This window comes from Pseudorca crassidens, chromosome 5 (genome assembly GCF_039906515.1).
Source record: "Pseudorca crassidens isolate mPseCra1 chromosome 5, mPseCra1.hap1, whole genome shotgun sequence".
NCBI lineage: Eukaryota > Metazoa > Chordata > Mammalia > Artiodactyla > Delphinidae > Pseudorca > Pseudorca crassidens.
In genome coordinates this window covers 23,312,439-23,328,495 of record NC_090300.1, presented here as the reverse complement: position 1 = coordinate 23,328,495, position 16,057 = coordinate 23,312,439, and the positions used below count along the sequence as shown (strand labels likewise).

The 16,057-nt window shown below is 33.8% G+C and overlaps 1 protein-coding gene across 4 annotated transcripts in view; it reads right to left on the bottom strand.

Annotated features, from left to right (window-relative positions):
• Positions 1-2,620: 2,620 nt before the first annotated feature.
• Positions 2,621-16,057, bottom strand: part of HLTF (helicase like transcription factor) — a 59,851-nt gene continuing 46,414 nt past the window's right edge. For 2 of the 4 annotated variants that reach the window (XM_067737534.1, XM_067737535.1), the window contains exons 19-25: positions 14,195-14,319; positions 13,530-13,720; positions 11,890-12,015; positions 11,464-11,576; positions 10,886-11,066; positions 7,425-7,505; positions 2,621-4,920 (exon numbers count right to left, since the gene is read on the bottom strand). In XM_067737534.1, coding sequence (XP_067593635.1) covers positions 4,768-4,920; positions 7,425-7,505; positions 10,886-11,066; positions 11,464-11,576; positions 11,890-12,015; positions 13,530-13,720; positions 14,195-14,319 — 970 coding nt within the window. In that variant the 3' untranslated portion in view covers positions 2,621-4,767. The remainder of the gene's footprint in view (positions 4,921-7,424; positions 7,506-10,885; positions 11,067-11,463; positions 11,577-11,889; positions 12,016-13,529; positions 13,721-14,194; positions 14,320-16,057) is intronic. The other 2 variants (XM_067737536.1, XM_067737537.1) reach the window with 1 other exon arrangement.

Sequence of the window (16,057 nt, the reverse complement as noted above, 5' to 3'; positions counted from 1 at the left end):
ACCACAAGACTCAAAGCCTTTTTTTTTAAATTGAGGAACGATATCAAAGCATCAGACTGGGGGGTGGGGAAGAGAATTAAACATATCATCTGGTGTTAACTTTTTTTTTTGTTTTTGCGGTACGCGGGCCTCTCACTGTTGTGGCCTCTCCCGTTGCGGAGCACAGGCTCCGGACGCGTAGGCTCAGCGGCCATGGCTCACAGGCCCAGCCACTCCGCGGCATGTGGGATCTTCCCGGACCGGGGCACGAACCCGTGTCCCCTGCATCGGCAGGCGGACTCTCAACCACTGTGCCACCAGGGAAGACCTGGTGTTAACTTTTTGTGTCCCTACTTTGTATACAACATAAGAGATAAAAGCTCTAAACTGAAAAGGCTTACGTAATTTATTTTAAATAGTATTTAGTAAAGGCTGTTAACTTTTGGAAGGAAAGTGACAAATTTACCATAGGAAAAAGCATATAATATGCATAAAAGAGGCTGAGAAGTCATTGAATTAGACTAACAGATTCTTTTTCCTTCCCTGATCTTCCAAGGATACTCCTTAATTAAGGTGAAGTATTAACTTTTCCATGCAAAGTTGCACAATTATACTGCAAAATCTGTTCCAGGGAGCCTAAAATACCAAGGGTCACTTTGTAGGATGTGTAAATAGGCAACATTAACTCAGATTACAAGAACATACGTTTGTGGAGGTGATCAGTATATCCTTATTTTTTAATCCCATGAATAATGGTGGATATAATAGCCTTTGACTATAAGTCAGATTTGCCTACACAAAGGACAGATTTTTATGCCTTTGGAGATGAGCTCCAAGCTTGATCGAGGTCTATGATTCATGCATAAAATCAATGTTTTATCTTAATTCTTGCTTTCACCTGTACCTGCAAGAAACATATGAAGTGGCCTTCACTAGACCATTTCTCATGAAATATTTAACTTACCTTTATCAATATATTGATACCAGTGCCAGTGCCAAGAAAAAAAATTTTAAATCCTACAATGTACTATTCGGGAATAGCCCTTCCCTACCCTAACAAAAAGGGTAAATTAGTTTAAACATTCAGGAAACTGTATCCTAGTTAATTTTATCTGCCTTTCTAATAAACTAGAATGCTGAAAGATGGCAGACTTACTGGAAACTTTCCTAAAACACTAGTCCTATCTCTGCTTTAGCAAATAGAGCACATGTTTTAATATATCATCTCTCTGATGACTTTTAATATCACATCTATCACATTAAATACCCTCTTGGAATAGTCTAGATGCACTATTTTTGCATTTTTCAAAAGTGCAAAGACATGCCCTAGAATTTGTTTTATCTACCGATCTAAGAAGTCATTTTGGTATTTGCTGTCCTTCTAAATGAAGTCCCAGTGCAGCCTAGTTATTATAACTTGGTTCAGGTTAATGCAGGTGTCCTGTTCCATGTACATTTGAATGACATACATTATTAAAACTGTATTATTTTCATGTAGAAATCAATTTTCATACTTAAAGGTAGAATTTAAAGGTCTAAATTTGTCAGAAAATTCTTGATCAAGAAGGTTGAGTAGGGAGCTGAAAAAGAGATTTTTTAAAATCCCATTTTAACCATTAAAAGATCTGACTGGGAATAAGATATCATCTACCCTTTCAAAAGCAGTAAATTATTATGGCTTCATCTAGAAGACTGTTCTCCCTTATTATCACACAGTAACTATGACTATTTTAACATGGAAGAAAACATTACGTCTGCTTACAGGATTTCTAATCAACCGTTTCCCCTTTGAAGTAGACATTACTGCAAGGGAAGCATCCCAACCATTATTCACAGCTATCAGAATTTTGGGGTCTTTTTATTCAGAAGCACCATAAAAATGAGGTCACAAATTCCAGAATGTAGAACTTGTAAGGAAGTTACTACATATTTACGGGTGAATTAAATGAAGGAAAGCTGTTGTATTTCACCTTTTGCAAATATTTTAAAGTTAATACAGTTGAAAACTTAAGGTTAAGCACTTGAATTCTTATTAATAAGCCAAACATATCATTTGTCCTCATGTTTTTAATGAATCTTCCTTCCGAATACTAATGAACAGAACTTTGGCAAGCATATAAATAAAATGAATAAAAAACACACCAATGAATGCCAACAGAAAACATGCACTGCCTGAGTATAAATTTATTGGTACTCACTGGTTTTAAACATAAGATGATTATTTTCTTGATTATTTCCAATCCTGGAGCTGTAATTAGGGCAAAGTCTATAATCGAGAGTGTTATCTAGTATACCACTATACATAACTATGATCACAACTCCTTTTTTTCTGGCAGATGGGGAAATAAAAATAATCGAAACTAATGTTTAAGAAGATCGAGACATTTAACATAAAATTTAAAAATATATACACTGATTTCTAAATAAGAAGTCAACCAGTTAAACTGAAATTTAGTAAAATTAAAAAGGGGTAGGAATATGAGTCAGTTATTCTCAGCTACTCATAGTACTTTTATGTACTCTCAGTAAAAAATAATTATATAATATAGACATCTGAACAGACGTGTGAGATTCATAAAGAAAGATTAAATGTTCTTTAAAGAAAAAGTACTCATTAAAATTACGGCACTGAGGAAGCTAGTAATTTTTTCACTTTTATTAATTTTAAATTTAAAACAAAATCCAGTTTGAACCACAACTGGGAATACAATATTTTCAAGATGTTTCTAAAGCTATTACTCTACGTAGCAATGAAACAGAGTTAACAGCGTAAACATAATGTGAACTTTTCATTCCAGTAGTTTATATATTTTCTTAGGATGAATTTGTTGTTTTTTTATTTAACACCACTTAATCAAACTATACAAAACCAAAAAGGTATTTTTTAAATGACTTGCCAAATTTATCATTATGAATGTGTTTAAAAACACAAGTCTGTAAATGTTTGGGGTAAAGAAGCAAGCAAAGTCTTCACCTTTACAGTGAGTTTGCAAGGCTCTGCCTTTGTAAGCAAGAAGAGTAGGTTGTGTTTTTTGCTGCAAACTCTTTTTATACTTAATCTCACTGGGGTATTGGTATATAGAGAACCCACATATCATATTTTATGAGATCCTGATCAACCTGATATTTTGTGCAATGCTAGTCCTACAAGGTAAAGAACTTCCCTATTGCTCCTAATGCTAGTGGACTAACCTCAAGTTATTATTCCACTCTCATCCCTGCAGAAAGGTCTGTTTGTCCTTTGCATCAGCCCTCTACCTCACCTGCTGCCGAAGAGAAAAGGGACTGGGAAGATTCTTGCTGTCTGATCCACTGTTCCTTTGGAGCAAAGGACAGGGCACAGAGAAGGAAGAATTTTGTTGCTAAGGTATGTGCTAAATCTAAGATTGCGTGCCCTAGAATACAACACTGCCTCCAATCTCCTCTTATCTTTCAGTCAAGTCACTTCCAACACTGTAAGTAAAATATAAGGTTCTTAAATTTGTATCATCAAACATGAAGCTTCTCCTATTGTAGTAAGTAATTTCTTCTTTCTTTGGATTAAAAAAAAGATTCCTTAAGGAAAAAAATAACACTGACTACCTAACCTGACTGATAAATTTATAGTTTGTTTTAAATGTGACTAAAACAGTCATCCAGGATTCTGTGGCAACTACCGTGAGTTTGATTATTAACAAAAGTAGGAAAAAGATGAGTAATTCTACAGATAGATGTAAGGGTGAATTACTGAAGTTCCAAAATCAAATTCTGATTCTAAACACAATAACAAAGAAAATTTTCCATTCAGGGATTAAAATGTCTTTAAAAGTTGAAACAATTTTGGATGTCATCCAGCCCAACTTCCATCCAGATTATCATGCCTCTCACATATAGTAGTCTTCTGAATTATAAAAATTTATAGTTATTTTTTTAAACTACATAAATAAGAATTATCTATATATAGAAATATCTATTCAGCAATTCCATAATTTAAATATTCAAATCAAATTGGGCAGAACTGGTTCCTTCTCACCCCCACAGACTGTATTTACACACTAATACGTCAAGTTACATTTAAACAAAAAGAATGGTACCACCTAACTAAAACGGAGAAAATAGTGCTCTAACGCAATCCCCAATTTTCATGAACATAAAATTGTAAGTCACTTATGTGAATTTTATCTCAATGACACTGTAAAACAAAAACAAAACACATACATACACATACATGAACAAAGCCAAACAAACAAAAAAAACAAGTAACTTGCTAACCTGGACTTTGGTCTCTCATTTAAGGTTCTGGAATGCAAATGTGGTTTCTGAAGGTCCAATAAAGTCAATCTCTTGTATAGTCTGTGCACATATTAATCATTTACATGGACTGTGAATCCACAGCATCACAAATGGGAGACTTTGGTGAATAACCAAATGTGTCCAACATAGAAAATAACTATTTGGTCAAAAGTATAAAAGGTTTGACCTTATCTGAAATATGAAAAAGCTGAGTACTTGGAAGATATATGAAAATACTCAGCATAGATAATATGAAAAGTTGAATAAAAGTAACTTTTTGTCTCAAAAAATTATTTTAGGCCACAGTATATAACAGAACTTATTGCTACCTGAACTGTCATTAAAAATAGGTTCATATATAGAAGGAGATTATGTATTAGTAATACCTCTTCACTAATATAAAATGATATGCTCCTTTTAGAAGATATACTCTAGACCTCATTTCTAAAACTATTTTTCGCATTTCCAAAACTTCTGTATATATCTAATTAAACTGACCTTACCAAATCCCACAAATTATAAATCAATTAAAGTTCTGATTTCATTAATTTTAGCTTGTTTCATTTCACTAGCATCTGCTTTTTTAGTTCCAAAGGCTCCAGCTGCAAGTTCTCTCTTTGTGTTTTGTATTTTCAGCATATTTTCTTCAACAGAATCCTTCACAATGAACTTTAAAAAGAAAAACAAAGTTAAATTGGTTAAGTACTTTTTAGGTCACAATACTTGAATTCTTTAATTAAAAAAAAATTGACATGATGAAAATGATACTTTAAAAGAACCTGCTTTCTTACAGTATTACATAGCTTTCAAAAATGGTCAATAATAATCTATTAGAAACTGTTTCACTCCCCCTTTTCTCTCAATATACAGTGAGAATATTTAGAACATGATAATGATAGCTAGAGATGAGCACCATTTCCCCTTATCACTCAATATAGTTTTCCTGTATAAAGAATACAGCTGTAAGGACATAAGTTACGTATTATAACTCCATCATCAAGATAAGAGCAACACACAAAAAAAGCAAACTTTATAGGCAACTCTGAAGCTGGAATATTAGCAAAATAAATGTAACATATTTAAAAAGCCAAATAAGATTTTCCCAGAAATGAAAGAACAGGCCTTCATCTGGTATAATTTATAACATTAAAAATTTAAGAGAAAAAAAAGCGATCATCTCAATAGATGATAAGCATTTGATAAAATTCAACGTTTATTCCTGATAAAAACCTTGACTTTAAAAAAAAAATCCTCATTAACCCAGAAATAAATGTCCTCAACCTTATTTAAGGATATCTACTAGAAACTTACCAAGAATAACATATTAAATGTAAAACAATAAAAGTATTCCCAACAAAGATAGGAACAAGTCAAGAATGATTACTGTGATTACTACTATTCAACACCGTACAAGAGGTCCCAGTTACTGTAATACAAGCTGTGTTATAAAATGTTACCAAAATACATAAAAGACCTAAAAAAAAGGAGAGTGATACTATCTAAGTTCTTGTATGGGAACACTCTGTATTTATAAAGAAGACAGTTTTCCAATTAATCATAAATTCAATAAATCCCAAACAAGATTTCTTAAGTGGAATTTGGTAATCCAAATCCAAAGTTCAATTCAAGAGTAAATAATAATATTAATAACCAACACAGTTTTCAAAAAGGGTAATGAGTGCACTTTGCTCTACTAGATATCAAAGCATACTTTATAAAACCATAGTAATTATTAAAGAAAAGAGAGTAATTAATAGATTAATAGTAAATAGATTAATAGATTATAAATTAAATTAATTAATAGATTAATTAAATTAATAGATTATAAATATATAAATATATCTATATATAATAGATTATAAATATATATATCGATAATTAATAGATTATAAATTAAAGTAATTAATAGATTAATAGTAAATAAGAGTAATTAATAAAGAAAAGAGATCAGTGGAACAGAACAGAGTCCAGAAAGAGACCCATGAATTAGTTTATGATAAAGTGACATTTCAAATCAGTAGAAAAAAACGATGGACTTTTCCAAAAAAAATGGTAATGGAGCAAATGATTTTTCATCTGAAAAAAAGTTAGATCCATATCATGAATCATAAAAAGGTAAAATATTTCAAAAGAATCAGAAGCACAGGATATTCTTTCTTTTCCCTCCAAATTTTCAGTACGGCAATTTTTATTGACATTTTTGTAAAACACTACTCCCAGTTTACATAATTTACAGGAGATTCATTCTTAAAGTTTGAAGATAAAGCCTTCTGTTCTAAGAAAGACCTCAAAATCCATAAGATACAAAGAAAAAGGCTGATACGTTTTAAATGATAAAATTTCTAAACTTTTTCATGACAAAAAGCACATAAAATTCAAAGATAAGCAAGAGCCTGGAATAAAAAATTTCCAACATACATAAAACGTTTAAAATCAGAATTTATAAAGAAGTACTTTATACTATAAAACTATATTTGTACTTTATGAAAACTGGGCAAAAGATACAAGCAAGCAATTCACAGAAAAAAAATTAACAAGAGATATGTCAAATATGCTAAAGGTCTTAGGTAAATGAGTATTAGAAGGTCACTTTTTGACCATCTTATAAGCATAATTTACATCATTCTCATATATCATAAAGCCTGTTTTGAAAACAACTTGACAGTTATGTAATAAGATTCTAAATCCAGAATTCTAGTTTTCTTAACCTATCCTGAAGAAATACTGTACTTGTACATATGCACAAAGATGCACATTAATGCTCATTATAGGAGTGTTTTTATTAGCGAAAATTGAACTGGTTAAATAAATTAGATGTAATTATGTTGCCTGTCTACCATGACAGAATAATAATAAGTTTGATTTGTATGTTCTTACAGGGTAGTCTCCAATATATACTGTTCGGGGGAAAAAACACAGACTACAAAATAATAAACTATGATCCCATTTATCTTAAGAAATTTTTGAAATTTACACATATACGTAAGTATGAATGTATGTAAACAGAAAAACTTTGACTAGCATGTTAAACTACTGATGGTAGCTTCCTTCTAAACAGAATAAAGATGATCTTCATAGTTTGCATAATTCTATTTCAATCTTTTACAATATATTCACGCATTATTTGTAGAATTTTGAAAACCTTATTTAAAATAGATGTCTTAAAAACTCACTTTCGTGATAATGACTTCTTGCTTCTGGCCAAGTCTATGGCATCTGTCAAAGCACTGATCTTCAGCAGCTGGATTCCAGGCCTAATAAGAACATGAGTTGAATAATCACCACCCTGATCTGTGAGTGTTCTGCCCAAGTCCTTTTGTTGCAGTATTATTCATTCACCTTTTACTAACTGAATTCTTTCTGAATGAATTCAGATAGTGACATTGTAAATGCTCTGGGGACGAAAATTTCCACACAGCCCCTGACTACCTACCCCAATCACTACTATGATAGGCAGGTATTCTCTCCCCTGTCATTTCACTACACCGCTTCTAGTATCTAATACAGGGCCTGATACCTAGAAAGCACACAGTATAAATGATTGCTGATTAATCAAATAATATCTTTCTCATCCCCCACCCCCACCCATTTTACAATCAAACTATGTCTGCTTAACAGAGAAAGTTTATACGCTCTCTTAAATTACTTAATTTACATCAGAAAAGATAGGTAATTGAGTCCATTTATGAAAAAGTTTTCTCCTTTTCTGCTGGTGTTTGGTTCTTTTCTTTCATTTTCCTCCTTTCATTATGTAAAAGCACAAAAAAAGATTTCAGGAGTAATGAGAAGTCCTAAAAATTATTTAAGACTCTGCCATACAATTTTCAGTACCTATTTTGAACTAAAAAAGTAACATTAGCTAACTAACATTGGCATTATCACGGGGACTGTCTTAAGGTGAAGAATAAAACAATGAAGCACTGAAAAGGGAAGATAAGCAAAAAAGATATAGAGCTCTTCAGTCTAGAAAGATAGGAGTCAAGTGGTTTTGAAATAACATGAATTGTCAGGGTAGGGGATCATTAAGTTTTAAACTAAACTATGGGATGACTCTTGAAGCTGAAAACAGGGTGTTTTGGAGAAAAGGAACATTTATACAGCAAAGTACCAACTGAAAATAGAAACAAAATCATAAATTAATATGTAGATGACAAGTTTATAGTACAACTTAGGCAGTTATTTTCTCCTTTTTAAAGTTCCCTTGAGGGACTTCCCTGGTGGTGCATGCACTGGTTAAGAATGTGCCTGCCAATGCAGGGGACACGGGTTTGATCCCTGGTCCAGGAAGATCCCACATGCTGCGGAGCAACTAAGCCCGTGTGCCACAACTACTGAGCCTGCGCTCTAGAGCCCGTGAGCCACAACTACTGAGGCCCACATGCCTGGAGACTCTGCTCTGCAGCAGGAGAGGCCACTGCAGTGAGTGGCCCGCACACTGCAGTGAAGAGTGGCCCCCGTGGGTAGCAACTACAGAAAGCCCACGCACAGCAACGAAGACCCAACGCAGCCAAAAAAAAATTTTTTAATAAAAATAAAAAATAAAGTTCCCTTGAGATCAAGAGAAAAGGAGATTTTACTCTTAACTTGATATAATTTGATTTGGGGATTGTTTTTCGGTATAAAAGTTAGATTTAAAGGACTTATTTACCTTATGAAACTGACAGTCATATTCTGTGAATATTTCGTATTTTACAATTGGACCCATTTTGAAACCATTATACTAAGAGCTCAGATAAAATGTTCCTCTCTGCTGTCTTTTGTCTAGGAACCTCATGGTGAGACGGCAGTATACATCAAGTATGACTAAATGTATAATAAAATTTACTTTATGATAATGTAAAACTGATAGCTCCCATTCTCTTATGTAGTGATGAAGGAAGCAATTAACTTTATCAAAAGCTCATAATGAAAAAAAAGCTCACAATGAAACATCAAAAGACAAATAAATCTTAACATTTATATAATACTCGACAAAGAGGTAAAAATCTTCATGAGCAATGTTTTTTTGTTTTTGTTTTTTTTTTTACTGAATCTTATTTTTCTAGGACCTGGCTTTTGTTTTAAAGTTAGAAACAATATCTGAAAACTTGAAATGTTCAATGAAAAACAACCAACTTACTATGAAACTGCTAAAACATTCTGTAAGTTTTCTAAAAGTATAACTGTTAAAGAGTTTAGTCTCTGGTCAACTTTACAATACTAATTAAATTACTGTATTTTGTATTAACAACCTCTTCCTTATGAAGTACTAAGATTATAACCAAAAAATAATAATTTGGGAATCTGTTCCAAAAATCAGCTTCTAGAATTATCATCTGCTTAGCTAACATGTAACTTAACTTGCAGTTACAATGCATATTTTTTATAATAACCATAATACTAAAACTCTAGCAAAGATTTAAAACTTCATCCACAGAACTAAGGCAAGAAAATACGACAGACCACTGCCATCCCGATGGCATTAACATGAAACCCATGAATGCCTAAGTATGGCTCTGGTTTTAATATTATTGGAAAGGTTACCCTCAGGAGAGGAAGAAAAGCCTTGGTAACAGGTACATGCTTCAACTAGATAGCCTAACCAGAATAACTCAAAATTTGTATCTTAGTAAAATTTCTTTGTTATGAATTTTCTGAGTTTCAGGCAGCAAGCTAAAACCACAAACCTTAGATCTGTGAATGCACAGAAACAGCACAGGGTTACCTCCAGCCCAAACAGTGCCCAATGCAAATTAGAAACTGAATTAGCTCAGAGTGCTTCCAGTCCAAAAAGCCCCTTTGTGCAATCAGAAAAAAAGTGCTCCTGTGCGGATGCAACTCTAAGCCACACAGTTTGATGTGTCAAGTTCAGAGTGAATTTTAACTCCCACTCTACCCCTAGACCTGTATTGCGCACAGTAATTACACTGTGTTAGACATTAAAGTTTACCCAAAGCATTCCATTAATGGTACTTGTTTCTAAAACTGTGATGCTGGACCATGTGCACCTAAAATCACCTATGGTCTATATAAAAATGTAGTTTCCTGGGTCTCATCCAAGAACTCCTAAATCTGAAGACAGAGGTCAAATTGCATTTCCTAATTCTTATGCACGTTAAAGCTTGAGACTATTAGCACCATGATGGTGGCTACTTTGTCTATCTTGTTTATATCCAGATTCCCTGTGCCAGTAAGATTCCCTGACACAAAGTAAGATCTCATTGATTCATCGGCTGAATCAATGAAAACACTTCCCTAAAGCATTAGTTAACAGAAACTTATTCTGTATATAGAAGAGCAGTAGAAAAGCACAGCATAATACTTATAAACATGGACTCTGATCCTGATTTGTATATCACTAGCTGTGTGATAGGGCAAGCTATTTCATTTCTCCATGTTTCAGTTTCCTCACATGTAAAATGGGGATAGTAACAAGATCCATCTCATAGAGATGCTGTGAGAATTTCAGTTGATATATGTAAAGCACTTAAGAGAAAGTCCTTAAAACACTTTTACTAAGTTATTGTCTATTTCTAAAGTTTGCCTAAGAATTTTCACAATCAGTTACAACTATAAAGGTATTTACCAAATAGTTTTTTGTTTTTATTTTTTTAAAGAAGTAGTAACATACCAAAAAGTCTACAAAACTACTTACTGGATCCATTAAAAATACTCGAGAAGCTGCAGAAAGATTCAAACCAACTCCACCTGCTTTTAAGGATAGAAGCATTATAGTTGGAGATCCTGCTTCAGTGTTTTGAAAACACTGAATTGATTCAACTCTTTTCTTTTGGGCCATAGAACCATCCAAACGAGTAAACACAAATCCAGAGGCTCTAATGGAGGGGACAAAAGAGACAAGTAACACTACACTATAAAAAGCAGAAACTAACACACCATTGTAAAGCAATTATACTCCAATAAAGATGTAAAAAAAAAAAACATGTTAAGTAATTGTAATCTTTTCATTCAACCAATTCTTTCATTTCTGCTGACAAATATTTACTAATCATCTACTAATATGTCAGGCCCTGCAGTCAACCTTTTTCCTATGAACTCAGGACTTAATCTTTAAAATTCTAAGTTCTCAGGAGTATTCTTTATTGCTACTGTTATTTTAGATAGATGAAATGAATAAAAGTGGTAAAACATACATAATGATTTTTTGCTATCCAAATTAAAACATTTATATAAAATCCTTTTGCTCCAAGTGAGAAACACTGTTGAACTTACCTGAGTGGTGTTTCTATTAAAGACAGAAATGTTGTAAACTGAGAAACAACTAAACTTTTTATGTTGGGGTTCTTCTTTCTTAAGTCAATCAATGCATGCATTAGAGCGTTAATCTGAAAAAAATTAGGATACCCATTAGATTCCATTTTGAATTGGAAGAGAAAGGTCCTGCCATGTTATCTCCCTAAAATACAAATGTAAAAGACCACCAATTTTTTTAAAAATTGAGACTAAAAAAATACTATCATCTGAATGCTTTCTCTCATCTCTCAAATTCACCACCAGAAAGAAACAAAAAGCCAGTAACCACCAACAGAATATAATACTCAAATGACAGGATTAAAAGCAGAATTACTATTTCTAAATACGGTATTTCTTTATATAAACATAAAACAAATACTCAAACATTTGCACATGTATATTTACCTTCGAACTGGATGTCCATTCCATATTAGGCTTTTTCTCAGTGTCACATGCCAATTCTTCTGGAGGACATTCTAATAAATTGTCTCCATGTATATCATTTCTGCATAAAGGGCATTTAGCATGTGGCTATATAAGAAAGAACAAAGTACGAGTGACACTTAACAAAGGAACAGAAATATAAATTTGCCTAAAAATTTTAAAAGGCATGGTAAATTCTATTTCCCTAATAGCCAGCGTTTTATTAAACCTTTTATTAGATTCATCCATTTGAGATAAATGTGTACATGCTGAACTCCAGGCAGATATAATGTTCTAATGTAGTAAGTGGGATTGGTAAAAAAGCAAAAGTAGGTGATCTTGACTAGCAGCAAGAGCTTGAAACAATAAATATTATACTATTTTCAGACAAATAAATCATGAATAAGTTTCTTGAACCTAATTACAATATAGCATAGAACTATTCTTTAGAAGAAAAAAGAATAACTTCCTTTTTTTTTTTTTTTTTTTTGGGGGATACGCGACCTCTCACTGCTGTGGCCTCTCCCATTGCGGAGCACAGGCTCCGTACGCGCAGGCTCAGCAGCCATGGCTCACGGGCCCAGCAGCTCTGCGGCATGTGGGATCTTCCCGGACCAGGGCACGAACCCGTGTCCCCTGCATCGGCAGGCGGACTCTCAACCACTGCGCCACCAGGGAAGCCCCTAACTTCCTTCTTAATAGCCTATAAAGCCAGTCCAGATCTGATAAGTCCTATCAGGTTCATTCAAAGCAGTTATCTGTTGTGTCCATTTTGTACCAAGGCATACTAATAAGATTATACCTAAAATAACTACATACCAAATACCATTACAAAAAAAAAGATTCTGAAGCTAAAACAATGTTAGAAGTCAGTATAGTAGAGTTACCTTTAGAGAGGAGGGAGAGAGTAATGATTGGGAAGGAACACAGGAAGATCTGGGTGGTAGTTATATGGATTTGTTTACTTCGTAATTCACTGAGCTATACAATCATGATGTGCATTTTTCGTTATATGTATATTATATCTCAATAAAAATGTTTTAAAAAATTATACCTCAGAAGGATTGCTTACAGGATTATTCCACTTCACATGAATCTAGACCTACCTAGCTATAGTAGCCAACAGCCATGCATGGCAATTAAGCTGTTGAAATGTGGTAAAGACAAATTGAGATGTGTTCTAAGTGCACAATACCACTGAATTTTGAACACTTAAGTTTTAAAAAATCATGTAAGGTATCATTAATTTTTTATATTTTAGATATACTGGATAAATAAAAATGCATTATAAGAATTAACTTCATCTGTTTTACTAGAAAATTTTAAAATACCTTTGTGTCTCACATTATCAATCTATTTCTTAGACAAAGATGATCTAAAGAGTTAGTAGAACTAAAATACTGAAATATACCTCCAAAAAATGTCGTTTTATATTAAAAGGGCTTAATTATAATGAAACATATCTATTAAAACACTGATAAAATTAACTATATATAAAAGGTGCACTAGTAAATCCAAGTGCAAAACTCTTTATAGTCTCTGTTGGACTTGGGTTTTCATTACACTCAACACTGCAACACCACTCCATCAAACACTGAATTTGTATTCAGCATAAAACTAACCTGCTCATTCTGAATGACCTGGCAAATGCAGGGTTTACAAAAGACGTGTGCACAATGTGTTATGACAGGAACCGTTAAAGAATCCAAGCAAATTGCACATTCTTCATCAGAACCTGAGCTCAGAATTAACTTCATCTTCCTTATTAACTTCTTTCGTAGTTCTTCAGGTGTATCATTTCCTAGAGAAAAGGCTGAAAAATTAATTTCAGAGCAAGACTTGTAATATGACTAGACAATCTTAATCTTCCTTATGTAGAGAAAAGTTTTGCTTGGGCAGTCTTAAGTCTTTTTATTTATTTATTTATTTATTTTTTAATCACAGGCAAAAAGCATGATTTAAATGTGAAATTTTAAGAAAAATTCAGAAGCTCCACATAACATACCTTACACAGAAACATCACTGTAACACCATCTGTGGGTACTACCATAGAATAAAAGGCTGATCCAATTTGAACCTTTCTTCTAAGACTATCACTGGAAATCTTTGAAAACCTCATTAATATTCCATTTCATTGTTGAGAGGTTCTTGAGTATATTTCTAGTTAAGTCCTATTCTAAAATCAATGTCCATTTGACAAACTAAATTTAGGCCATATGAAAAATGTCTCATTCTGATTTAAATATCTCTAATAAATATGATGTTTAAACCAACCACATTTACCTACCTGAGGGACTACTGGAAGACACTGCGTTTGTAAGAAGGTGAGTATGACAACAAATCTGCCGCAATCTAAGCAAAAGACCCAGGACATCTGCATAGTGTGCAAGGACAGTCCCTTCATTAAAATACCTAGAGGTAAAAACACTGAATATTATGAAGGCCTCTAAGCAATAATATTTCCTATTCTAGAACAGTGCAACAAAAATGGCATTGTTTTCTTCTTCCCTGGAAATCACTTCAAAACATGAATGGAAAACAGAAAAGTAAACTCTATCTTTAATGAAACCAGGAGAGATTTGTAACAATAAAGCAAAGTATATGAGAAATGGCTGCCAACTGCAGTAGAAGTCAAAAAGGAAGATACTGAGAGATGACTGCAGACCTCAAGCAGACCTGCCTGCCAGAGCACAATTCTTCAAAACAGCACGCCCTAAGGAGAAAATCACCATCTCTTATGTGCACGGCTCATGGCTTGAACGTCCCTGGACAAGTTTACACCAAGACGGAGGGAAGGCAAGCTGAATAGGAAACACATGGCCCTACTGTGTTTTCAGAAAAGACTATAACCACAGCATTCCGTATTGTAAGGAACCCTAAAGCTTCTGATCTGTTTTATGAGCACAAGTAAAATCTGAAAGAACTCACATGTAACCCTGAGTCATAATTAAATAAGGATATATTTCCTGCCAGTCGAGGATACAGCTATGACTCCTGTCCCGTCATATGAATCTCTTGCAAATAGCTAGTCCAGAAAGAGCTCAAGACATTCATATATGAGTAACAATCAGCAAAGAGCAAGGGAGAGAACAAATGGCAGTGAAAGAGAACTCACCAGAAAAATGTTGCCATAGAGCAAATAAAAATTATGACCAAGAATGCTACCATGATTTAACACCACTCAATAAAACAGTTCCTCCTAAAAAAACACCAATAGGGCTTCCCTGGTGGCGCAGTGGTTGAGAGTCTGCCTGCCGATGCAGGGGACACGGGTTCGTGCCCCAGTCCGGGAAGATCCCACATGCTGCGGAGTGGCTGGGCCTGTGAGCCATAGCCGCTAAGCCTGCGCGTCCGGAGCCTGTGCTCCGCAACGGGAGAGGCCACAGCAGTGAGAGGCCCGTGTACCGCCAAAAAAAACCCACCAATAGCTTAAAGCAGAGACAAAACTTGAAAAGGTATGGCAAAACAAAATAGAGATCAAAGATGAGCTGGTACAGCTAAAAAGTATGAAAGAGAAAAGTAAACTATCAGAGGAAGCCACAGGGAAGCCAGCATAAAAGAGACTAGCCACTGATAAAAACATAAGATTGTGGGAAACAGGATTGAGAAAAGCAAAATTAAACAAAGATGTAAATGATTAGAATAAAATGATACCTATGGGAAAAAAAGAATATCCAGCATACACAGAAAGAAATAAAATAATGGAACAGAAAACAGTATTTAAGAGAACTTTCCCAAAAGGGGGTGCAGGAAGACTGGAATCTACAGATTTAAATGGTACCACATGTTCCATAAAAATATCAACAGAGATCCTGGTGAAATTCCTGGACTTTAAAGAATAGAATAAAATAAAAATCAAGGTTTTCCATGGAACTATTCAATATAAAACACAGTAGAACAAAGACAATACAGGTTTTGAAGAAACAATGGGTGATCCAAAAATTATATACCAAGGCAATCTGGTATTTAAGTATTAAGGCAATAGGAGAAATATAGCCTAATGGTTAAGAGGACAGACTCTAGAGCTAGACTGTCTGAATTCAAAATCTGGCTCTGTCAATTTAACTGTGAAAACTTGGGCAGGTTTCTCAACCTGTGTCTTGAGCTTCCTCAGCTGTAACAGTGGTATAATACATACCTCATAGGACTG